Source organism: Drosophila virilis, chromosome 4 (genome assembly GCF_030788295.1).
Source record: "Drosophila virilis strain 15010-1051.87 chromosome 4, Dvir_AGI_RSII-ME, whole genome shotgun sequence".
NCBI lineage: Eukaryota > Metazoa > Arthropoda > Insecta > Diptera > Drosophilidae > Drosophila > Drosophila virilis.
In genome coordinates, this window is record NC_091546.1 from 8,561,770 (window position 1) to 8,587,192 (window position 25,423).

Genomic DNA, 25,423 nt, shown 5'->3' on the forward strand with positions numbered 1-25,423 from the left:
GTAGTTAATACTTCACAATCTGATTGGGCAAACGGTATTTAGCAAGTTGGCGTTCTCCACAAGCTTATGATTTATTTCTATGTAAAACAATCAAAACGAGTATTTCGCAGTCATCTGTCGCAAGTCCACTCCTTATAAATAATCGTTATCGATACTTTTTTGAAAATTCAATGATTTTAAATATAGTGAGACTATCCAAAATGGTTTCAAGATTAGATAAGGTATCATTTAAGTTAAATATGTGCCCATATTAAAATAATTTTAATAATATACTCAAGCAACAGTTAGTTTGTATAGTTAGTTATCGAAAACCTCAATTCACATTGAATTTCTTGCAGTGTACAGATTAGCACGTATATAACATTTTTAAGCGCGGTTATTTGAATATGTCTGTTATACATTGGGCTTCGGTTATTGAATGAACAGACACCAACACTAACTAACGAGCATTGAATTTGGGCATCTAATGAAAATTATAAAAATATTATATTTCCACAATGTATAATAATTCCATTAATATACAAATCATTTTAAAGTTGATTATTTCAATAGTTACATAAATATGAACACTCTTTTATCATGTGCGCGATATGAGATTATATACATACACATACATATACTTATACAATTATTGGCTTGATCAAACCTGAGTCGAATCATTGATGATAAAGTTGTTTCTGTCGTCGTTGTATCGCGTTCAGTTAACCGACGAAAGTTGAAGCTGACAAACGTGCGCGGAGCTTTTCGCGTTACTGCAGTACTTATTGTTTCGTTGTGTTGTTTGATTGTAGTTGTTCTTGGAGTGCACTGCCTAAGTGAATACAACGGTAATAAAAGCAATACACAAACAAACAAGCAAAAAAAAAATGCGTATGGCGAAAGCTTAAAGCGTTCAAGTGCGTGTTTAGTTGAAAACGAAAAAAAAAAAAAACAGCTAATTACGACGAAAAATATTAAACTGTAATTGAAAACAAGAACCAATATCTACAACTTATAAGATACATATATGTACATACATACGTTGTTGACCCTGAGGCATGCCGCTTGCCAGCTTAAAGAGACGTATTTGTTAATTTTCTACAGATTGAATCTTTGTCTTGTTGCGACGGACTTTATGCGCGCATGCGCTGATTCGCTTTGTTTTGCGGCGATTCTTCTCGAGCTTTTGTTCCGGTTTCGGGCATTTTGTGCGTCTCTCGAGTACTGCGAATCACTTAGATACTCACAATAGATGAGTAATGTGAGAAAAATTGATTACAAATGTTAAATATGCATGTATGTATGTGAACAATTCACAATTATAATTTCAAATCAAATGTGATTTAAAATTGAAATCTGCGATTTTATGCGCTGCGTGTGCTGTCATGTGTCTTGGCAATAAAAGTTGCTAACAGCACGCGAATAGAAAAACAAACAAATGCTTCTATTTTTAGAGGCGTTAGCTCTGCGCGCAAAGAGTTTGTCCGGAAAGAATTGAGTAATTGGCCAATTACTTGGATCAAAATGTAATCAGCATAGCATACATACTCATAATGCAACTGTATTCGTATATATATTGATAAAAATATATATATATATAGTTTTTGATAAAATTTGTTAGCGTCGGCTATTGAAAACAACAATTATAGCCACACCATATCGGTTGATAAGGTTTGAGCCAATCGCTCAATGTCTGGTGAGTTACCCTTCAGACCGACTTCTTATATACTATTTATATGCACACACTTGGAGGCAATCAACCAGCCTAGGATCATTGCAGCTAGTCACACTGATAAAAAACAGTTTAAACACTTTTAAAACATTTAAAATCAGTTGAAGCAGGCAACGCGCTTTCAATTATTCAATCATTCACTTAAGGAAGTAAATCCAATGTAAATCGAATTGAATCATTCAGTTATGTACTTTTTTGCATGAATCATTCGCATACATATGTATGTATTCGTAATTGATTTTAAGACAATAAGCTGGAACTGAAATCAAAAAATACTGAGAATATATACTCGAGGCGAGGTTCAGGCACAATAGAGTCTTAACGCTTATGAACAGCAAGAAAGCCATGGGAACTTACGTGTTATACTTACGCTAGAATATTATTTGCGAGCTCTGCGCACGTTTCAGGTGCTACTCATATCACGCCTAACTAAGGCTAAGAAAAGTCACAGGTATTTTCCTATAATGTCAAGTCAAACAGTTTTACTTTAGCTGAGGTCTGCGATCTGCGACCCCATCAAGTAAATACTATATATTCTTGTTCAGCATCAACAGCAAAGTTCATATTCCGTTTATTTATAAGTTTTATACTCCGTTTTGGCCAAATCTTTACACATTTGATTACAATAAACATATGGCTAATATCGTAACGAACGGTCGAAAACTAACTTCTTGTATAAACAAGCTTGTGTTCAAGATAAAATATATAAAAATTAAAAAAAAAGATATATATCTAAAATATTCTTCCTTTACACTGGCTGCAGATGCAAACATGCCACGCACCTTCTTTTAGCATCAGTTCAGAATTTAAGATTAAGTTGAAAATGGAAAATTTTCATCTGGCCAAAACACGTATTCATTAAGGTATGCACGTATTCATTGTTCACAACTCAAAAACTTTAAGCGAAAACTTCTTGAATTGTATTTACCACAGAGTAAGCTTTGATTCCACAAAAAGTTTAAGCCACAACTCAAAAATGTTTCAGCAAGATTTACTGATGAATTGGCCTTTGAATTTGCCCAATGCACGCTAATGTGCATCATTATCATTGTCTAATGATTTATAAGTTGCATGCAAACATTAATGTAAAAGAACTCCGCGAGTCTACTAGCTGAATTCTTATCCAATTTTGTTATTTGCTAGTTTCTTCGATCGCTTAAACTACCTTCAGAATGTTTATTGAAGCATTCAGGTCAATCAGACGGTGTCAATAACCGTTTGCACGTGCCACGTTCATGGCTGATATCGAGTACAACTAAAACCTGAACAGCATGCACTGGCCCCGATTTTGGCTATGACAGTTTCAAAACAAGTGTTTTTTTTTTGTTTTTTTGCAAGCGATCGAACGATCATGCGTTCGAGTGCGAGTGCAATCGAGTTTCGCTCGCGCAACTTTGAATCAGTAGCTCCAACCTAGAGCTTTTTGTCGCACTTGCTGCGAGTCGCAAACAATTTCAAGTGCTTTGGCGTACATAAATAAATAAATCTTTTAGAGTATTTCAAGGCAAAGTCTCTTGCCTTGTGTTGGCTGCTTTCACTCATTATTGCCACACCTATGCTGCGACAAAATTGCAGAATAATTAGTATTCGGCGATTTGTAAAGTTTTTGATACATGCGCTTCGCATCTTTATTGATATTAACAATTAGAACGTTGACTGTAATGAGGCGCACAAATATTTTCATGTCGTGCTTTGTTGATCGAGACATTCCTTTGTTGCTAGTTTGAGCATTAAAGTATCGACTTGATTTTCGTATCGCTCCAATCGATCTATACTACTTTTACCAGAAGCTTTATCAATTTTGGTGCATCTTAAGCTCATTATTTACAAAAACAAAAAACTTGTCTCGATTATATACAAATGTGAACAGATATCGATGTTAAGCTTCTAATGCGATTGGTAAATATGAAAATAATCTACATTACGAATAATGAATAATGAGTAATGAGTAATGATAAATAATGAAATAGGAGTTAATGAAGTTATTTTAATGATTTTTTTCATGCAGACTTATTTATAAAATACTAATTAATTGCCCTTAATTATAGTTATTTGTTTTTATTTTCTTATTTGTCAATTAAAGTCATATTTTACGCACACAACTAAGCCTATTTCGAATGAGAATTACATAGACTCTTCTTTGTCTGTTTTATTGTCTGCTTATTTTTTTTTCATTTTTATTTAATTTCATAAAGTGTAGCATGTTGATCTAGTGAAACAATGAAAGGCAGAGAAGACACCTGTAATTGTGTATTTATAAATATATACAGATGCGCTTTTGTATCATGTTTCTCTACGCCTTTTTTTATTTTTTTTTTTGACAGCAACAACGATTATTGTGGGTAATTTTCCAGTGAGGGAACTAAGATTATTTCTCATTCACGTTTTTAGTGCTTAATTGGTGCTTAATAAATACACACACACACACATATAAATAAAACCTGTAAATTCATAAAAAACAGGCGTGCTGGCGTGTCGACTAGTAGATACCCTGTACAAAGTAGCGAGTGCGCCTTGACAGAAATGCATGAGAGGTTGCATAAATAGAAGCAGAACCTTGCCAAATTATTTTGATATAGAATTAGGATTTATACAGTCAAGAATACTTTATCGAATTGAATTGATGCATGATATATATTTGATTGTATGAGCTAAAAGTGAAATGAGATTATTTAATGCAGTTCACGTGATGAATTTTCTTTTATCAAGTTAAAACTAAACAAAATAATCCCGTCTGGATTCGCATCAGGCAAACCTGTGGATAATGTATATTTCGCACAGTTTTAAAGCTCGCTTTAGCAAACTTTAAATCGCGAAATTCTGGCCACATTTTGAAAGTCCCTGTCTGCATTGATCCTACTTGTTTATATTTCCACTTTTCGCCCTTGGCTATTTTTGAAATTGAAATTATAGAATGTTCTCATCTTTATACCCTGTGTGAAAAAAGTCGACTCTGCCGGCTGGCACCGACTGCAAAGTACCTTGTTTATAATATTTCAGAAAAATTATATCAGAAGGTTGGTTATTTTTGTGAAAATTAATTTGACTTGTGCTGCACAAAGCCGGGCAATATTCGCATGTTCAAAATATAACTGCAGAGCTCAAGATGGTAAATGTGGATTTCAAATAAAAATAACTAAAGCTTAAAGCACAAATATTTTTAATAATTTCTTGTACATATCTGTCTCTACTAAAATTAAGGATCGTAGCGCAGCTTAGAGCGTGCTGCAGGGTATTTCAAAGCTGGGCATCCAATTTTATTTGCCATCCAATTGTTGCACATTAAACGCAGGTTCAATTAAATGAGCTTTAATATTTTTGGAGCAGCTTTCAATCTGGCTCTCGCCTCTCGAGTCAACATCTTCCAATTAGTTAGCTTGTGAAATGGATTCGGTTTTGTAAATACTCTCTGCCGAGTTGTTAATGTCTGTTAATGAACCTCGGCCCTTACGTTCCGAGCTGAAATCGTTGCGCCTCGCTTTTGAGCAGTAACTCGTTTGCAATTGGGAAGACAGGAAAAGTGCGGTAAATGGAAAGAAAAAAACCCGTTTTGCTTATCATTTCAAATGGTTGGTTTTTATATTTGATGATTTCAGATTCATGTACTTGAGTCTTTCAGTTAATATTTTATCCAGGAAAGTCTGAAAAAGTACTCAGCCGGATTTTCAAATGAAATCTTGCCAAACTTTTAAGGTACCCACATTCATATCCAGCCAAAAGATAATTCTTAATGTTAAGCTGCCAATTAATTCTGTTTGAGTATTTAATTATCCTGCGGGAGCAGCCAAGACCAAGGTCATAGCCAAGACTTTTGGGCTTTTGTCAAGATTTGTTGAGCAAATTTTAAAAGCATCAACATCGCGCCAACTTTTCTAACTGTCATATTATTGCGATGTGTGTGGGTTTTTTTTTTCTAGATAAGCGTAGGGTTTTTTATTTTGTTATTTCCGCCCGAATATCCCGGTCATTAGTAATTATTTAGACTCTACAAATGAAAATGAAATGGAAGTAAGGACTATACTATTTTTGTGCAAATGTATTTAACAGTCAGATGAAAGCTTTAATAATCTGTCCGTCCGTCCATCTGCCCGTGAGTGCATATGAACCCCAATTTCTGAACCTGTTTGAGAGTTAAAACCATGAAAATTTGAACGTGCCCTCCTAGGCCCCGTGCAATACTATTTTGCTTCGATAACCGACAATTTGGCAAAAAAGATACAGCTCCGCCGTTGATTATGGGGAGATTATGTCGTTTTGAAACGACATAACTCCGCGGAGCTAAGAATGGCGAGATTATGTCGTTCTGAAACGACATAACTCCGCGGAGTTAATCATGGAGATATTATGTCGTTTTTAAACGACATAACTCCGCGGAGCTAAAAATGGCGAGATTATGTCGTTTTGAGACGACATAACATCCGCGGAGCTAAAAATGGAGATATTATGTCGTTTTTAAACGACATAACATCCGCGGAGCTAAAAATTGCGATATTATGTCGTTCTGAAACGACATAACTCCGCGGAGCTAAGAATAGCGAGATTATGTCGTTCTGAAACGACATAACTCCGCGGAGCTAAGAATGGCGATATTATGTCGTTTTGAAACGACATAACTCCGTGGAGCTAAAAATGGCGATATTATGTCGTTTTTAAACGACATAACTCCGCGGAGCTAAAAATGGCGATATTATGTCGTTTTTAAACGACATAACATCCGCGGAGCTAAAAATGGAGATATGTCGTTTTGAAACGACATAACTCCGCCGAGTTAAAAATGGCGAGATTATGTCGTTCTGAAACGACATAACTCCGCGGAGCTAAAAATGGCGATATTATGTCGTTTTTAAACGACATAACTCCGCGGAGCTAAAAATGGCGAGATTATGTCGTTTTTAAACGACATAACTCCGCGGAGCTGAAAATGGCGAGATTATGTCGTTTTTAAACGACATAACATCCGCGGAGCTAAAAATGGAGATATGTCGTTTTGAAACGACATAACTCCGCCGAGTTAAAAATGGCGAGATTTTGTCGTTCTGAAACGACATAACTCCGCGGAGCTAAAAATGGAGATATTATGTCGTTTTTAAACGACATAACTCCGCGGAGCTAAAAATGGCGAGATTATGTCGTTTTTAAACGACATAACTGCGCGGAGCTAAAAATGGCGAGATTATGTCGTTTTTAAACGACATAACTCCGCGGAGCTAAAAATGGCGAGATTATGTCGTTTTTAAACGACATAACTGCGCGGAGCTAAAAATGGCGAGATTATGTCGTTTTTAAACGACATAACTCCGCGGAGCTAAAAATGGCGAGATTATGTCGTTTTTAAACGACATAACTCCGCGGAGCTGAAAATGGCGAGATTATGTCGTTTTTAAACGACATAACTCCGCGGAGCTAAAAATGGAGATATGTCGTTTTGAAACGACATAACTCCGCGGAGCTGAAAATGGCGAGATTATGTCGTTTTTAAACCACATAACTCCGCGGAGCTGAAAATGGCGAGATTATGTCGTTTTGAAACGACATAACTCCGCGGAGCTAAAAATGGCGATATTATGTCGTTTTTAAACGACATAACTCCGCGGAGCTAAAAATGGCGAGATTATGTCGTTTTTAAACGACATAACATCCGCGGAGCTAAAAATGGAGATATGTCGTTTTGAAACGACATAACTCCGCGGAGCTAAGAATGGCGAGATTATGTCGTTCTGAAACGACATAACTCCGCGGAGTTAATCATGGCGATATTATGTCGTTTTGAAACGACATAACTCCGCGGAGCTAAGAATGGCGAGATTATGTCGTTTTTAAACGACATAACATCCGCGGAGCTAAAAATTGCGATATTATGTCGTTCTGAAACGACATAACTCCGCGGAGCTAAAAATGGCGATATTATGTCGTTTTTAAACGACATAACTCCGCGGAGCTAAAAATGGCGAGATTATGTCGTTTTTAAACGACATAACTCCGCGGAGCTGAAAATGGCGAGATTATGTCGTTTTGAAAAGACATAACTCCGCGGAGCTAAAATGGAGATATGTCGTTTTTAAACGACATAACTTCGCGGAGCTAAAAATGGCGATATTATGTCGTTTTGAAACGACATAACTCCGCGGAGCTAAAAATGGCGAGATTATGTCGGTTTTAAACGACATAACTCCGCGGAGCTAAAAAGGAGATATGTCGTTTTTAAACGACATAACTCCGCGGAGTTTAAATTGGCGATATTATGTCGTTTTGAAACGACATAACTCCGCGGAGCTAAAAATGGCGAGATTATGTCGGTTTTAAACGACATAACTCCGCGGAGCTAAAAATGGCGAGATTATGTCGTTTTTAAACGACATAACTCCGCGGAGTTAAAAATGGCGAGATTATGTCGTTTTGAAAAGACATAACTCCGCGGAGCTAAAATGGAGATATGTCGTTTTGAAACGACATAACTCCGCCGAGTTAAAAATGGCGAGATTATGTCGTTTTGAAACGACATAACTCCGCCGAGTTAAAAATGGCGAGATTATGTCGTTTTGAAAAGACATAACTCCGCGGAGCTAAAATGGAGATATGTCGTTTTTAAACGACATAACTCCGCGGAGTTTAAATTGGCGATATTATGTCGTTTTGAAACGACATAACTCCGCGGAGCTGAAAATGGCGAGATTATGTCGTTTTGAAAAGACATAACTCCGCGGAGCTAAAATGGAGATATGTCGTTTTTAAACGACATAACTCCGCGGAGTTTAAATTGGCGATATTATGTCGTTTTGAAACGACATAACTCCGCGGAGCTAAAAATGGCGAGATTATGTCGGTTTTAAACGACATAACTCCGCGGAGCTAAAAATGGCGAGATTATGTCGTTTTTAAACGACATAACTCCGCGGAGTTTAAATTGGCGATATTATGTCGTTTTTAAACGACATAACTCCGCGGAGCTGAAAATGGCGAGATTATGTCGTTTTCCAAACGACATAACTCCGCGGAGCTGAAAATGGCGAGATTATGTCGTTTTGAAACGACATAACTCCGCCGAGTTAAAAATGGCGAGATTATGTCGCTCTGAAACGACATAACTCCGCGGAGCTGAAAATGGCGAGATTATGTCGTTTTTAAACGACATAACTCCGCGGAGCTAAAAATGGAGATATGTCGTTTTGAAACGACATAACTCCGCGGAGCTGAAAATGGCGAGATTATGTCGTTTTTAAACGACATAACTCCGCGGAGCTAAAAATGGAGATATGTCGTTTTGAAACGACATAACTCCGCGGAGCTGAAAATGGCGAGATTATGTCGTTTTGAAACGACATAACTCCGCCGAGTTAAAAATGGCGAGATTATGTCGCTCTGAAACGACATAACTCCGCGGAGCTGAAAATGGCGAGATTATGTCGTTTTTAAACGACATAACTCCGCGGAGCTAAAAATGGAGATATGTCGTTTTGAAACGACATAACTCCGCGGAGCTAAAAATGGCGAGATTATGTCGGTTTTAAACGACATAACTCCGCGGAGCTAAAAATGGCGAGATTATGTCGTTTTTAAACGACATAACTCCGCGGAGTTTAAATTGGCGATATTATGTCGTTTTTAAACGACATAACTCCGCGGAGCTGAAAATGGCGAGATTATGTCGTTTTCCAAACGACATAACTCCGCGGAGCTAAAAATGGCGATATTATGTCGTTTTTAAACGACATAACTTCGCGGAGCTAAAAATGGCGATATTATGTCGCTCTGAAACGACATAACTCCGCGGAGCTGAAAATGGCGAGATTATGTCGTTTTGAAAAGACATAACTCCGCGGAGCTAAAATGGAGATATGTCGTATTTAAACGACATAACTCCGCGGAGTTTAAATTGGCGATATTATGTCGTTTTGAAACGACATAACTCCGCGGAGCTAAAAATGGCGAGATTATGTCGGTTTTAAACGACATAACTCCGCGGAGCTAAAAATGGCGAGATTATGTCGTTTTTAAACGACATAACTCCGCGGAGTTTAAATTGGCGATATTATGTCGTTTTTAAACGACATAACTCCGCGGAGCTGAAAATGGCGAGATTATGTCGTTTTCCAAACGACATAACTCCGCGGAGCTGAAAATGGCGAGATTATGTCGTTTTGAAACGACATAACTCCGCGGAGCTGAAAATGGCGAGATTATGTCGTTTTTAAACGACATAACTCCGCGGAGCTAAAAATGGAGATATGTCGTTTTGAAACGACATAACTCCGCGGAGCTAAAAATGGCGAGATTATGTCGTTTTGAAACGACATAACTCCGCCGAGTTAAAAATGGCGAGATTATGTCGTTTTGAAACGACATAACTCCGCGGAGCTGAAAATGGCGAGATTATGTCGTTTTTAAACGACATAACTCCGCGGAGCTGAAAATGGCGAGATTATGTCGTTTTTAAACGACATAACTCCGCGGAGCTAAAAATGGAGATATGTCGTTTTGAAACGACATAACTCCGCGGAGCTGAAAATGGCGAGATTATGTCGTTTTGAAACGACATAACTCCGCGGAGCTGAAAATGGCGAGATTATGTCGTTTTTAAACGACATAACTCCGCGGAGCTAAAAATGGAGATATGTCGTTTTGAAACGACATAACTCCGCGGAGCTAAAAATGGCGAGATTATGTCGTTTTGAAACGACATAACTCCGCCGAGTTAAAAATGGCGAGATTATGTCGTTTTGAAACGACATAACTCCGCGGAGCTGAAAATGGCGAGATTATGTCGTTTTTAAACGACATAACTCCGCGGAGCTGAAAATGGCGAGATTATGTCGTTTTTAAACGACATAACTCCGCGGAGCTAAAAATGGAGTTATGTCGTCTCAAAACGACATAATATCTCCATTTTTAGCTCCGCGGATGTTATGTCGTCTCAAAACGACATAATCTCGCAAATTTTAGCTCCTCGGAGTTATGTCGACATAATCTCGCCATTTTTAGCTCCGCGGAGTTATGTCGTCTCAAAACGACATAATATCTCCATTTTTAGCTCCGCGGATGTTATGTCGTTTAAAAACGACATAATCTCGCCATTTTTAGCTCCGCGGATCTTATGTCGTTTCAGAACGACATAATCTCGCCATTTTTAGCTCCGCGGAGTTATGTCGTTTAAAAACGACATAATCTCGCCATTTTTAGCTCCGCGGAGTTATGTCGTTTAAAAACGACATAATCTCGCCATTTTTAGCTCCGCGGAGTTATGTCGTTTAAAAACGACATAATCTCGCCATTTTTAGCTCCGCGGAGTTATGTCGTTTAAAAACGACATAATATGTCCATTTTTAGCTCCGCGGAGTTATGTCGTTTAAAAACGACATAATCTCGCCATTTTTAGCTCCGCGGAGTTATGTCGTTTAAAAACGACATAATCTCGCCATTTTTAGCCCCGCGGAGTTATGTCGTTTAAAAACGACATAATCTCGCCATTTTTAGCTCCGCGGAGTTATGTCGTTTCAAAACGACATAATATCTCCATATTTAGCTCCGCGGATGTTATGTCGTTTAAAAACGACATAATATCTCCATGTTTAGCTCCGCGGAGTTATGTCGTTTCAAAACGACATAATATCTCAATTTTTAGCTCCGCGGATGTTATGTCGTTTAAAAACGACATAATCTCGCCATTTTAAACTCCGCGGAGTTATGTCGTTTCAGAACGACATAATGTCTCCATGATTAACTCCGCGGAGTTATGTCGTCTCAAAACGACATAATGTCTCCATGATTAACTCCGCGGAGTTATGTCGTTTAAAAACGACATAATATCTCCATTTTTAGCTCCGCGGAGTTATGTCGTTTAAAAACGACATAATCTCCCCATTTTTAGCTCCGCGGAGTTATGCCGTTTAAAAACGACATAATATCTCCATTTTTAGCTCCGCGGTTCTTATGTCGTTTCAGAGCGACATAATCTCGCCATATTTAGCTCCGCGGAGTTATTTCGTTTAAAATCGACATAATATCTCCATTTTTAGCTCCGCGGATGTTATGTCGTTTAAAAACGACATAATATCTCCATTTTTAGCTCCGCGGAGTTATGTCGTTTAAAAACGACATAATATCTCCATTTTTAGCTCCGCGGAGTTATGTCGTTTAAAAACGACATAATATCTCCATTCTTAGCTCCGCGGATGTTATGTCGTTTAAAAACGACATAATATCTCCATTTTTAGCTCCGCGGAGTTATGTCGTTTAAAAACGACATAATATCTCAATTTTTAGCTCCGCGGAGTTATGTCGTTTAAAAACGACATAATATCTCCATTCTTAGCTCCGCGGATGTTATGTCGTTTAAAAACGACATAATATCTCCATTTTTAGCTCCGCGGAGTTATGTCGTTTAAAAACGACATAATCTCTCCATTCTTAGCTCCGCGGATGTTATGTCGTTTAAAAACGACATAATATCTCCATTTTTAGCTCCGCGGAGTTATGTCGTTTAAAAACGACATAATATCTCAATTTTTAGCTCCGCGGATGTTATGTCGTTTAAAAACGACATAATCTCGCCATTTTAAACTCCGCGGATCTTATGTCGTTTAAAAACGACATAATATCTCCATTTTTAGCTCCGTGGAGTTATGTCGTTTAAAAACGACATAATATCTCCATTTTTAGCTCCGCGGAGTTATGTCGTTTAAAAACGACATAATATCGCCATTTTTAGCTCCGTGGAGTTATGTCGTTTAAAAACGACATAATATCTCAATTTTTAGCTCCGCGGATGTTATGTCGTTTAAAAACGACATAATCTCGCCATTTTAAACTCCGCGGATCTTATGTCGTTTAAAAACGACATAATATCTCCATTTTTAGCTCCGTGGAGTTATGTCGTTTAAAAACGACATAATATCTCCATTTTTAGCTCCGCGGAGTTATGTCGTTTAAAAACGACATAATATCTCAATTTTTAGCTCCGCGGATGTTATGTCGTTTAAAAACGACATAATCTCGCCATTTTAAACTCCGCGGATCTTATGTCGTTTAAAAACGACATAATATCTCAATTTTTAGCTCCGCGGATGTTATGTCGTTTAAAAACGACATAATCTCGCTATTTTAAACTCCGCGGATGTTATGTCGTCTCAAAACGACATAATATCTCCATTCTTAGCTCCGCGGAGTTATGTCGTTTAAAAACGACATAATATCTCCATTCTTAGCTCCGCGGAGTTATGTCGTTTAAAAACGACATAATATCTCCATTTTTAGCTCCGCGGAGTTATGTCGTTTAAAAACGACATAATATCTCAATTTTTAGCTCCGCGGATGTTATGTCGTTTAAAAACGACATAATCTCGCCATTTTAAACTCCGCGGATCTTATGTCGTTTAAAAACGACATAATATCTCCATTTTTAGCTCCGCGGAGTTATGTCGTTTAAAAACGACATAATATCGCCATTTTTAGCTCCGCGGAGTTATGTCGTTTAAAAACGACATAATATCTCAATTTTTAGCTCCGCGGATGTTATGTCGTTTAAAAACGACATAATCTCGCCATTTTAAACTCCGCGGATCTTATGTCGTTTAAAAACGACATAATATCTCAATTTTTAGCTCCGCGGATGTTATGTCGTTTAAAAACGACATAATCTCGCTATTTTAAACTCCGCGGATGTTATGTCGTCTCAAAACGACATAATATCTCCATTCTTAGCTCCGAGGAGTTATGTCGTTTAAAAACGACATAATATCTCCATTTTTAGCTCCGTGGAGTTATGTCGTTTAAAAACGACATAATATCTCCATTTTTAGCTCCGCGGAGTTATGTCGTTTAAAAACGACATAATATCGCCATTTTTAGCTCCGTGGAGTTATGTCGTTTAAAAACGACATAATATCTCAATTTTTAGCTCCGCGGATGTTATGTCGTTTAAAAACGACATAATCTCGCCATTTTAAACTCCGCGGATCTTATGTCGTTTAAAAACGACATAATATCTCCATTTTTAGCTCCGCGGAGTTATGTCGTTTAAAAACGACATAATATCTCCATTTTTAGCTCCGCGGAGTTATGTCGTTTAAAAACGACATAATATCTCCATTTTTAGCTCCGCGGAGTTATGTCGTTTAAAAACGACATAATATCTCAATTTTTAGCTCCGCGGATGTTATGTCGTTTAAAAACGACATAATCTCGCCATTTTAAACTCCGCGGATCTTATGTCGTTTAAAAACGACATAATATCTCCATTTTTAGCTCCGCGGAGTTATGTCGTTTAAAAACGACATAATATCGCCATTTTTAGCTCCGCGGAGATATGTCGTTTCAAAACGACATAATATCGCCATTCTTAGCTCCGCGGAGCTATGTCGTTTTAGATCGACATAATGTCTCCATTTTTAAATCCGCGGATGTTATGTCGTTTAAAAACGACATAATATCACCATTTTTAGCTCCGCGGAGTTATGTCGTTTAAAAACGACATAATATCTCCATTTTTAGCTCCGCGGAGATATGTCGTTTCAAAACGACATAATATCGCCATTCTTAGCTCCGCGGAGTTATGTCGTTTCAGAACGACATAATCTCGCTATTTTTAGCTCCGCGGATGTTATGTCGTTTAAAAACGACATAATCTCGCCATATTTAGCTCCGCGGAGTTATGTCGTTTCAAAACGACATAATATCGCCATTTTTAACTCCGCGGATGTTATGTCGTTTAAAAACGACATAATATCTCCATGATTAACTCCGCGGAGTTATGTCGTTTAAAAACGACACAATATCGCCATTTTTAGCTCCGCGGATGTTATGTCGCTTCAAAACGACATAATGTCTCCATGATTAACTTCGCGGAGTTACGTCGTTTAAAAACGACATAATATCTCCATGATTAACTCCGCGGAGTTATGTCGTTTAAAAACGACACAATCTCGCCATTTTTAGCTCCGCGGAGATATGTCGTTTCAAAACGACATAATGTCTCCATTTTTAAATGCGCGGAGCTATGTCGTTTCAGATCGACATAATGTCTCCATTTTTAGCTCCGCGGAGTTATGTCGTTTCAGAACGACATAATGTCTCCATGATTAACTCCGCGGATGTTATGTCGTTTCAAAACGACATAATGTCTCCATCATTAACTCCGCGGAGTTATGTCGTTTCAGAACGACATAATCTCGCCATTTTTAGCTCCGCGGAGTTATGTCGTTTTGGAACGTCATATCTCCGCGCGGAGTTATGTCGTTTTGGAACGTCATATCTCCGCGCGGAGTTATGTCGTTTTGGAACGTCATATCTCCCGCGCGGAAAAATCATCGAAAAAGTTTCGATTTTCGCACCGACGCTATCGATTGGCATCAACAAAAGGAAATCCAAAATTTTGACCCAAACCGACAAAGTGGCAAGGGGTTACATCACATATTTTTTTTCAAAATCGAAGTCGGTGCGAAAATCGAAACTTTTTCGATGATTTTTCCGCGCGGGAGATATGACGTTCCAAAACGACATAACTCCGCGCGGAGATATGACGTTCCAAAACGACATAACTCCCCACGGATATGATATGACCTTCCAAATCTTCACGATTTTTTTCAAAATCGGGGTCGGTGCGAAAATCGAAACTTTTTCGATGATTTTTTTTTAATATCTTGGGTAAATAATGTCTGATTTTAAAATGTTATACGTTTTTGAATGCGTTCGGATCCCTACTATCAATTGGCATTTAAACAAATTAATCATCGATAGGTTTAAATTTTGTTGACAAAAAACCGATTCGTTCGTAAATTTAACCTTTTTGATGATTTTTTGGAATATTTCCGTCAATTAATGTCCGATTTTGCAATTTTATACCATTTTTGACTCGTAAGGATCAATTCTATCGATCGGCATCAAAAAAAGGATATCCAAAATTTCTACCCAAATCGACAAAATGTTTTTTTTTTTAATCGAGGTCGATGCGAAAATCGAAACTTTTTCGATGATTTTTCCGCGCGGGAGATATGACGTTCCAAAACGACACAACTCCGCGCGGAGATATGACATTCCAAAACGACATAACTCCGCGCGGAGATATGACCTTCCAAATCATCACGTTTTTTTTTTCAAAATCGATATCGGTGGGAATAATCTCGCCATGATCAACGGCAGAGTTATGTCGATATGTCGTTTCAAAATCTCGCCATGATCATGTTTTTAACTCTCAAATAGGTTCAGAGATCGGCGTTCCATGCACTTACGAGCAGACGGCCGGACGGACAGACTCTTAATGATTTCATCTGACAGTTAAATACATTTGCACAAAAATATTATACCCTTTACATGCATTTCATTTTCATTTATAGAGTCTATACAACGATTATAGCTTATACTTGAAAATAACTGTATTTAATAAATTCAGAAATTACGCACATTTGATTTAGTGTAACCAAAAGTCTACTAAACATTTTTTAAATTTTATATTAAATCAAAATAGTTAAATGGTATTGTTCTGTTTAATTTGACAAACTAAAAAGACGTTGACATTTCGGAAATTACAACAAGCAAATTTAATGATTCACATAGTGTTAAAAGCCAACATCTGCCTAAAAGTATGTTTCGTTATTTTTTCAAATCCCCTCAATCATTTATAATTATATTCACGTCCAACCTGTGGCTGGGCCACATGCATAATTCACAGAAATTTCGACCGGGCTGTGTTTATACTTGAAAACCAAAGTCACAATAGAGTTCCAAAAGGAACTGTTAAGGCCGAGAAACTACTTAATCAAACCTTGGCCGATATCTGAATATCGTAGCTAATCTCACCTCTACCTCGAACTAGTAATGCAATTTAATATAATTATTTATTTATCAAAAATATAGAACTATTTAATATAAAAACAATACTGATCAAGTTAGGAGCTGTTCTTAACTGTGCTGGACAAGAGCAGATGTTATTTTTTATCTTTTTGTTAACAGGGTATCTTATAGTCGGCATCTCTCCTAATTGTGCTATCCATTTTTGCGTCACAGTGTCAAGCGAAATGCTGGTGACAGAGAGAGAGGTTGAGAGAGAGAGAGCGCATTATTGTTATTGCCTTTGTTCGGCCACGAAGAGCACCAGCCCGCCCGAGTGCTTGCGTGTGCGTGTGCGTGTAAGCTTCGAATCGCACTCTACCATTATGGAGTCTACGATCTTGCTCGTGCTTTCAAACTCGTTAACGCGCACATTCGACCGAACCGACCGAAATGCTCTCTCTAAAAACTTTCGATGTCGATTCGGGCGGGAGTTTTTTTTTTGTACAGGTCGGATGAGTTGGAGCTGTGAGCAAAGCTTTCGTATGTCACGATCTTTGTTGAGCAAGTCAAAGCCCACATTAACGCACACAGGTGCGACAGTTACAAAACTCCTCTCTCTCTCTCTCGCTCTCTCTCGCTCTCTAACTCTCTTGCACGCGCGCTCTCTCTCTCTCCTCTCTCCCTCTCTCGCTGTCAACGTGCACAAGTGTGCGCGAGGTGCCATTATGCTATCTGCGAGATACTTTTGGGCACTACCACTTCAGTTGCCGATAAAACGTCAAGCTGATTCCACGCTCCACGCTACGCCACAAAAACAACTTTCGGACGAGTCACACGCATTCCACGACAATACATAAATGTTATTTTCTTCGCTATTTCATGCCGCACATAATCAGCCGCAGCAGCAGAAATAACTCAAACAAAGCGAAAACATTCCGCAACGGGAACGGGATAAAACTCAGTTACTGCTACGCCTGAAGTTGTTCGTTCCAGTCACTTCGAAAATGTGCCGCTGTTGTCAGAAGTAAGCGGATCTCAAGCTTTTATTATTTTTTTTTTATTTTTTACATTTTCTGCTAACATTTGATTTTCTTTGCCCTTTCCTCGCACCCTCAAACACCTTTCAGCTGCGTGGAAGATTTGTACTGGAACTGCTTTGAAGAACGGTTTTGTTATGATGAATCAATCGGTAAGTTTCAATTTACATTTATGTAGCTTTTCTGTTCACTCTCATTTTAGAGTGCGGGAGGGGGAGGGGGGTGGCTCATCTTTTTGCTGGCGAGTTGAGGGCTAGCCGGTGCATGTTTACCTACGTGTTGCCATGTACATATGTGTGCACATATACATACGTAGACAGACACATAGCTGCTTGCGTGTGTGCGTATATTTTGTATTTAAGCCGTAAAGTTATGCGACAGACATAGACAGTCTACTCTTGAACATGCGTGTGTGTGTGTGTGTGTGTGTGAGTGCCGAAGTGTGCATGAAGTGTCCGGTAGATGGCGGGCGGGGCGTGATTGGCATTTAAAATGTGTGCACAAAAAACCAAGCAAATCGATTCGATGGAAATTGTTTAATGTACATAAATAACATTTAATAGATTGGCAAAATAAATCTGATTGTATGGCACTGAAGAAATATCAATTAGGCTAACGAGATAGCAAACAGTAGACATCATGTTAATTGTTAATAAGGCTAATTTCGGTTAATGTTAAATAACAGTGTCTGTTTGCCAACTACAGTGCTGTAACTAGTAATAAGGCTAATTTCGGTTAATGTTAATTAACAGTGTCAATTTGCATTGCTTCACAGCCAACTATAATGCCGAAGACGATGAGGAGTATCTGTCGGCCCAGAAGAGTGGCACAATTATTGGACGCGCTCAGCACACGGGCCCGGACAATAACCATCTATTGACTGTGCCACACCCAATTTGCAATCAGCCGCTGGGACGCGGCAACTCGGGTCTAATGAGGTACTAATTGCCAGAGCAAGCGGAGTTTTTTTTTTTTTTTTTTTTTTGCTAATTTATTAGTTGCTGGCTGTCAATTGGTCAGTCGCACGCTTTGATTGCGCATCTGATTTGCCGGACACTGGGCAAATGATGAGGGCCCAGCGCTCGGCAAAATACCATATTTGCCATTTGCATTGGCAGCTATGTATTGGTATAATTGTATTATTATTTAGCTGTATCTAATGTTGAATGCGTTTTTGTACAGTGCCAAAATACACGAAGAGGATTATCGGCGCGTGACACAGACGAATGTGCCGATGCTTGGCCCCGAGATACTGGCGGTATTCGCCAACTCGCAGATCTTTCAGGACCATCAGCCGACCAAGCTGAATCGCATCAGCACGAAGACCTACTTGGCGGGCATCCATTCGCCCAACAAGGAGATACCCACCACACCGCGTCTCAGTGAACAGGAGCGATTGCTGCGACGTCTGGAAGGTAATGAGGGGCATAGCCACGCCCACATTGTTGCCAGTGGCGGGGCCAGTGGCAAAACAAGTGGTAAGAGCACGCGCAGCAGTAGCATCGTCTCTGGCGGCGTGCCGAAAGTAAAGTTCTACTTGAGTTAAACAGAGCCCATAAAAAGTTCCAAACTGTGGGTAGCAGTATTAGTGCCAAAGATACTTACTTATATGTATTGAAAACTTTCACTTAGTACCTACACCACAAAATGTGACCTAATATCATTTAATTAGACCTAAGCATCGATAACCAGGCAACCAACCAATCAACCAGTAATGAGTGAGAAATGATAATATTTACCATCAGTTAGCGTTTAGTAGTTATATTCTTACTTGTATTGTTAGCATTTAGCTACCTGTAAGTAAGTCTTATGTATTTAATCATGGACTTTGTTAGACCTTGTAATCTTAACTTGATTAGATCTATGTTGAAAAAAAAATGAAAAATGAAAGCAATGAAAACCAAAACATATACTCAAATGCATCTAATGCATTGTTATGGATGTCATCAATCATCAGTCGCTGAACTGTCTGCTGCAAGTCACGAGCCAAAATAATAATTGCTGTTAATTTTCATTTGATGATATATTGGAAGATATTATTTGGACTCTAGCTTGTGGCAAACTAGTATAAATTTCATGTATTTCTGTGATTCGAATTGCGATTTCATCATTTTTGGTTGGGTTTGAATAATCTTATTTAGTTAATATACAATAATGTTAACGCATATTGCAAAAATGATTCGGAATTATGAAAATAATTGTTGCTGGTATTAGGTTTGTAATTTCCAAATTGGGCTTGCTGTAATGGAAAAGCTGATTATTACTAAAATAGGTTTTCTTAGAGAGATAAGCATAAAAATAAACCCAATACATATTAGACTCTATCGTTGCCTATCTTGCCTTTTGATAATCAAAGCAAATAATCGGTAGTTGTGAACCAATTTAAATTGGTAACATTTTTCAAATCATCATCTCTTACCATTGATAATGAAAACCAACTCGAACAGCCGACAGAATTGTGGAGCTCGACATAATTATAATACCCTCAATAAGGGTATGAAAAGGAAGACAGTGCCCAACTAAATGTTGCCCCAAGTTTGCCGAAAAACAGGAAGCAATATTCTTCGATGTTGGCGCAGTTGTCGAAAGTCTCTCGATGTGGACCTGATCAAGAATATATATATTCGGCAAAGGAGACGAAGAGATGGAATGCCTCCCTCAATTTGTTTGCACAATTGAAATATATAATTTTATCCATTTGCAATGTGTTAAATTATGTTATATATGTATATCAATTAATTGACGAGGGCTGAAATCAAAATTGAAGAGCATTGCTTCAGTTACCTTTACGAACATTCACAATGGCTGATAAGGTTAACTTTACCGTAATCGAGAATGTTCCTATCAAGTCTATACAAGTGCAGCGCGTAAATCAGTTTTTTACCCTGCGCCCATTTCCAAACGGGTTTGAACGACTTTGATAACATCAATAATAATAATTATTAATAATACTAATAATAATGATAATAATAATTATGGTAATGATAATGATAATTATATTAATACTAATAATGAGAAGTGAGGCCTCTTAATCTTACCAAGGTCAAGAGTTGTTCGACTCTTTTTAAGGGGAGCAGTAATCCTTCGAAGCTTGGACTTCATATATGTCATTTCCGATTCCATATCGTATATATATATTTTTGATCAAGCGACAAGCCGAGTCGATCTTCTGTCCGTTTTCCTGCGACATGTAGAGAGAGCCAATAAAATAGTATCTCAGAATTGCATTGCCATAAAATCAACAAATATTGCTGGGTATCTTCTAGCTGTCATTCCCGAATTGTATTTTTTTTTTCCTATTTGTTTTGTTTGCTTCGCTGATAACCAGCAATAAAATTTGTGCGCTGATAAAATGATGGGAATTCTTTTCTACTCCTGTTTCTGTTACTTTTTTGTATAAAAATGAATAAATTTAATTATATTCGTTTCCTTCATGTTAATTATTATCAGTGCGCATTTCTTGCACTGATAAAATTTATAGTTCAGTTTAGTTTGAGATGCTTCGAACTAGGCTACCTAAGCTTAAGCCTTCTTTAGCTTCATTTGGCTAATAAATATGTCATAGTTCTTGCCCTCAAGTAAAACTGATCTAGTTAAGAGACCTGACCTAATAAATAATATAATTGATTTTGCATATGGATTATGTAAATCAATTTTTCCAATTTCAATGAAATTTCTATAGCTCTTCTAATCTATGGGGTCGAATTTTGCTTAAACTAATATAATTGCTTTTTTTTTACAGCTGGACTGCAGCTCGATGCAACCGATTCGACTAGGTCGGAGGCAAGCGGAGCTGCCGAAAAGCGCATTACCTTCACATTGGCCGCCTCGGACTCATCGCCGGAGGGCAGTCAGACGCTGACGCCGAAGAAGTTCGAGTCCATTGCCGAAGAGGAGAAAGAGGATGATAAGGAAATGTTGGATGAGGTGATATTGCGACCGCGTTTAATCGATCGCCATCCGCATCTGCTGCCAAACGTTGCGGGGCTGGCGGCAAATCCCAAACGGATTCTGCGCTCCGCCAAAAGTGTGCCGCACATGAATGTTGCGGCCAGCGAAACGGATATATTTGCCATTACGGGCACGGGCACGGGCGCGGGCAGCCAAATCAGCATGACGCCAGAGGTGCCCTCCATATCGTACAGCAATCTGCCGAAGAACTACGAGGATACGCCGACCATCGAAAAGTATCGCGTCTCGCAAAGCCTTTACTCCATACAGAATGCGAATGCGGCGCGTGCCTCACAGGATGACTACTCCATGCCACGCTATTTCCGGCGCTCCAACATGCTGTTGACGCAGAGCACCGAAATGCTGCCCAGCTCCGTATCGCTGGCATCCATATCCACGTCGGCCGCCTCCACCAGCTCGTCCAAGGACGAGCTGCGCCGTCCCGAGCAGGTCAAGAGCAAGCGCCTGCAAATGCTGCGCGGCAACCTGCCGCCCCTTCTCATACACTCCGTGTCCTTCAAGCGCAATCGCGATGAGGCCAAACAAGTTGATTAGCTCTCTGCAATCCTCACATAATCTTCTGCCCTTTATTAAACATTGTTTTCACTTAATTTTGTTTTCAAATGAAATGTGCCGCGGTATACTCGTAATGCCTAATGCATTTGTACTTATTTATTCACTTTTTGTGTACAAATTATTTTACTTTGTATTATACAATTGATATTATTAAACAATACACAAGCAACTATATTTTTTTATACCCTAACAAAGTTTATTATGTATTCCAATTCGAGCTGGATCAGCTGCTATAGAAAACTCTTTGTCTGGAAGAAACTTAGAGTATTTGTACAGTCTGCTTAAAGCTAGGCACAGGCTCTCTATGAAGTTTGTCAGGCAGGTAAGGGCATTAAATCGTCGTCATATGGCAAATCTTTCACTTTGAGTCATTCGTTTAAAAAAAAAACACAAAGCGCGCAATTCTTCTCAATGTGGTTTTCCAGTTAATGCCACACAATTAATTGTCGCTTTTAATAGCTGGATGAAATCATAATGAAACGAGATTTCAAACACTACGGACGAACTCTCTCTCTCTCTCCGGTAGCTCGATCATGTTCCGGATAACTGTTGCTGCCCTGATCCTGTTCAAAATGTTGACTGCCTTGTCAATGGCATGGGCGCGCATTGCAGGTGAGTTTCACATAAACAATATCTTACAGATAATAAATATTCTTCACATTATTATACAACAGATATGACTACAAGTCGCCTGGGCATACCGGCAGGCTACCATGTCGAGCCGTTGTTCAGGAAGTTCGCAACCGGATATTATTATATACCGGATGCGGCATATGTTACCTGGTTTACTGCACTGCACGATTGCCACAGCATTGGCGGTCATTTAATAGGCCTGGCCAAATTGGAAACTCTGCACGAGATGGGCTTTCATGTTAGAAATGCGACACATACCAAAAACTATTGGCTGGATCTCACGGATCTCGCCCAAAACGGCGACTACGTCTCCATGTCCAGCGGCAAGAAACCAAATTATGTGCATTGGTGCGACGATGCGCAACCAAACCAACCAAATATCTCGTCAAATTGCGTTAATGTCGAGAATACGAATGCGTCCAGGCCCTGCATGAAATCGGTGCCGTGTCATTTCTTCAGGAGCTATATTTGCCAAGCGCATACGCCCAGCACCGTTTCCATAGTTGTTTTCTAAATATTTTATACATCTTAAGTAAATGTTTTCCTTAGTTGCCAAGTTTAACTTAACACAAAAGACAATCAAATTCTTCTATTAAAAATTAATTAATAACAAAAATAATCTTCAATTTCATCAAAAATAAACTTTGTGGATAAAATTCAAATTGTTGTTTGTTTTTTTTTTCTTTTTAAACAAGGTCTGATATTTACTCAATTTTATTAATCCACAGCACAGCCCGAAGAAACTGCCATAAAAAATACAATTTGCGTCAGCCTCAAGATATGCAACATTTTTACCTAAAACATTTAATGAGTCTATAGAATTTTTGATTTATATATATTTAATTGTAACAAAATCTGAAAAATCAACATTTGCGTTGCATGAGGCAATATTTTATGCCCTTGCAGAGGGTATTATTATTTTGTCGCGAAATGTGTAACGCATAGAAGAAGACATCGCCCACGCCATAAAGTATATATATATTCCTGATCCGTATCAATAGCCCAGTCGATAGAGACATATCCGTCTGTCCGTCTGTCTGCTTCTATGCGAACTAGTCTCTCAGTTATCTTTATGAAACTTTGCAAAAGTCCCATGCAGATTGAATTTAACACTATCTTATAGCTGCCATAGGAATAATCGGTCAGTAGTTAAATTCTTGTATGGAAAACTTTTTTTGTTATTCAAGATATTTTGATTCAACTCGGCAATAACTACTTATTTTCGCTGTGCTGCTTAGATGCGGGCAAAGCTGTATGAACATTGTGAAAAGGTTGGCTCTGCAAGGGTATTACAATTACAATCCATTCTAATTCCCAGATACAATTCAGCTCACATAGAGATTTCGCACAAAATACTGTGGAAAACGCATGAAAACAGAAGAGATAGACCGAAACACATTCGAATCAAATCAAAACAAACAAACGTGTGAAAGCCGATACAGGTTTGCTAAAATGAATATATTTATGCTTATATTAAGTACAAGCATTTCGTATAAGAACGCCTTGCGAGCAATTGAGGCCTTCGCTAGATAGGTTCCATGCCTGGACTGGCTGCCTGTCTGGGCCAATACGTATATACAAAGTACTTGTAACTAATGAAACGCAATTATCTAAAAATCGAGGTTTTAATTTATAAGTTGAACCCAAACACGCAACTCAGGCCTGGTATTCTTCAGTCGTCAAATCGAATCGAATCGAATCGATTAAAATAAATATATGCGCGTGAACTTATGTGCATACCATATACATACATATGTATATAGAAAATGAAAAGTAGCATGCCCGAAGCTCATTTGTTTTAATTTCAGACAACGATTTATATAAAACAAAACTTTATTTTCCGATTAGCAAGTATTTCTAAAAAAATAACAAAAACAAAAATACAATTCAACAAACACAATTCGCGCACAATCCGAGCACAGTCCACAAAGCTAACTTTCTTTGATACTATATTTAATTTTTAGAAATATTAAACTTTTAAAAAAATATATTTAAAGAATGTAGAATATATTACTAAGAGTTACTATGCTTGATAGCTTGTGCTATTATGTAACTCTAGCAAATATTAAACTTGTTAGAAAAAAAATATTTAAAAAATTTAGAATATGTTATTATGAGATACGAAGATACCTTGTGCTATTATTTAACTCTAGCACATATTAAAGTTGTTAAGAAAAATACTTAAAAAATTTAGAAAAATTTAGAATATGTTACTATGAGATACTTAGAGCTACTAGGCTTGATACCTTGTGCTATTATTTAACTCTAGCAAATATTAAACTTGTTAAAAAAAATATTTAAAAAATGTAGAAAATGTTTGATACCTTGTGCTATTATTCAACTCTAGCATATATTAAAGTTGTTAAAAAAATATTTGAAAAGTTCGAAAATTGGCGTTTATGCTGCTATTTGAATTATAAGACTTAAGGCTGGAAACTTTGAACAGCTCGATGTGACGCAACTGTTTTTTGCCTGTTGCGCTTGTATTTGCATCGCATCAGCTGGCTTGAGGTTGAACTATTAAGCCACTGACGTCGCCAGCACCTATAATTAAGCTCACCTTTAAGTAACCGTGAAAAGCCTGACAGCTGCGGCGGCGTTGTCCGGCTCTGTTATCAGCTGCAGGCTGCATCTCCAAGGTCAACTGGACGTATGCGTGATTTTAATCAAAAAATGAAAATAACAACAATTGATAGTAGCCGAAATCCGCCTGAGGCACACAGACTGCTCCTCGTATAATATCTCTCTCTCT

General features: G+C 38.1%; 2 protein-coding genes across 2 annotated transcripts; both read left to right on the forward strand.

Moving 5' to 3' along the window:
* The first annotated feature begins 667 nt into the window (after positions 1-667).
* LOC6628144 (uncharacterized) lies at positions 668-22,152 on the forward strand. The gene is made up of 6 exons (XM_070208942.1): positions 668-827; positions 17,371-17,498; positions 17,602-17,663; positions 18,287-18,449; positions 18,694-18,989; positions 21,254-22,152. The coding sequence occupies exons 2-6, from the start codon at positions 17,479-17,481 to the stop codon at positions 22,015-22,017; spliced, it is 1,305 nt and encodes a 434-aa protein (XP_070065043.1). The 5' UTR covers positions 668-827; positions 17,371-17,478; the 3' UTR covers positions 22,018-22,152.
* A 56-nt stretch (positions 22,153-22,208) lies between these two features.
* LOC6628143 (C-type lectin 37Db) lies at positions 22,209-23,257 on the forward strand. The gene is made up of 3 exons (XM_002052394.4): positions 22,209-22,360; positions 22,565-22,650; positions 22,713-23,257. Exons 2-3 carry the CDS (start codon positions 22,572-22,574, stop codon positions 23,183-23,185), a joined length of 552 nt encoding a protein of 183 aa, XP_002052430.1. The 5' UTR covers positions 22,209-22,360; positions 22,565-22,571; the 3' UTR covers positions 23,186-23,257.
* The last annotated feature ends 2,166 nt before the right edge of the window (positions 23,258-25,423 follow it).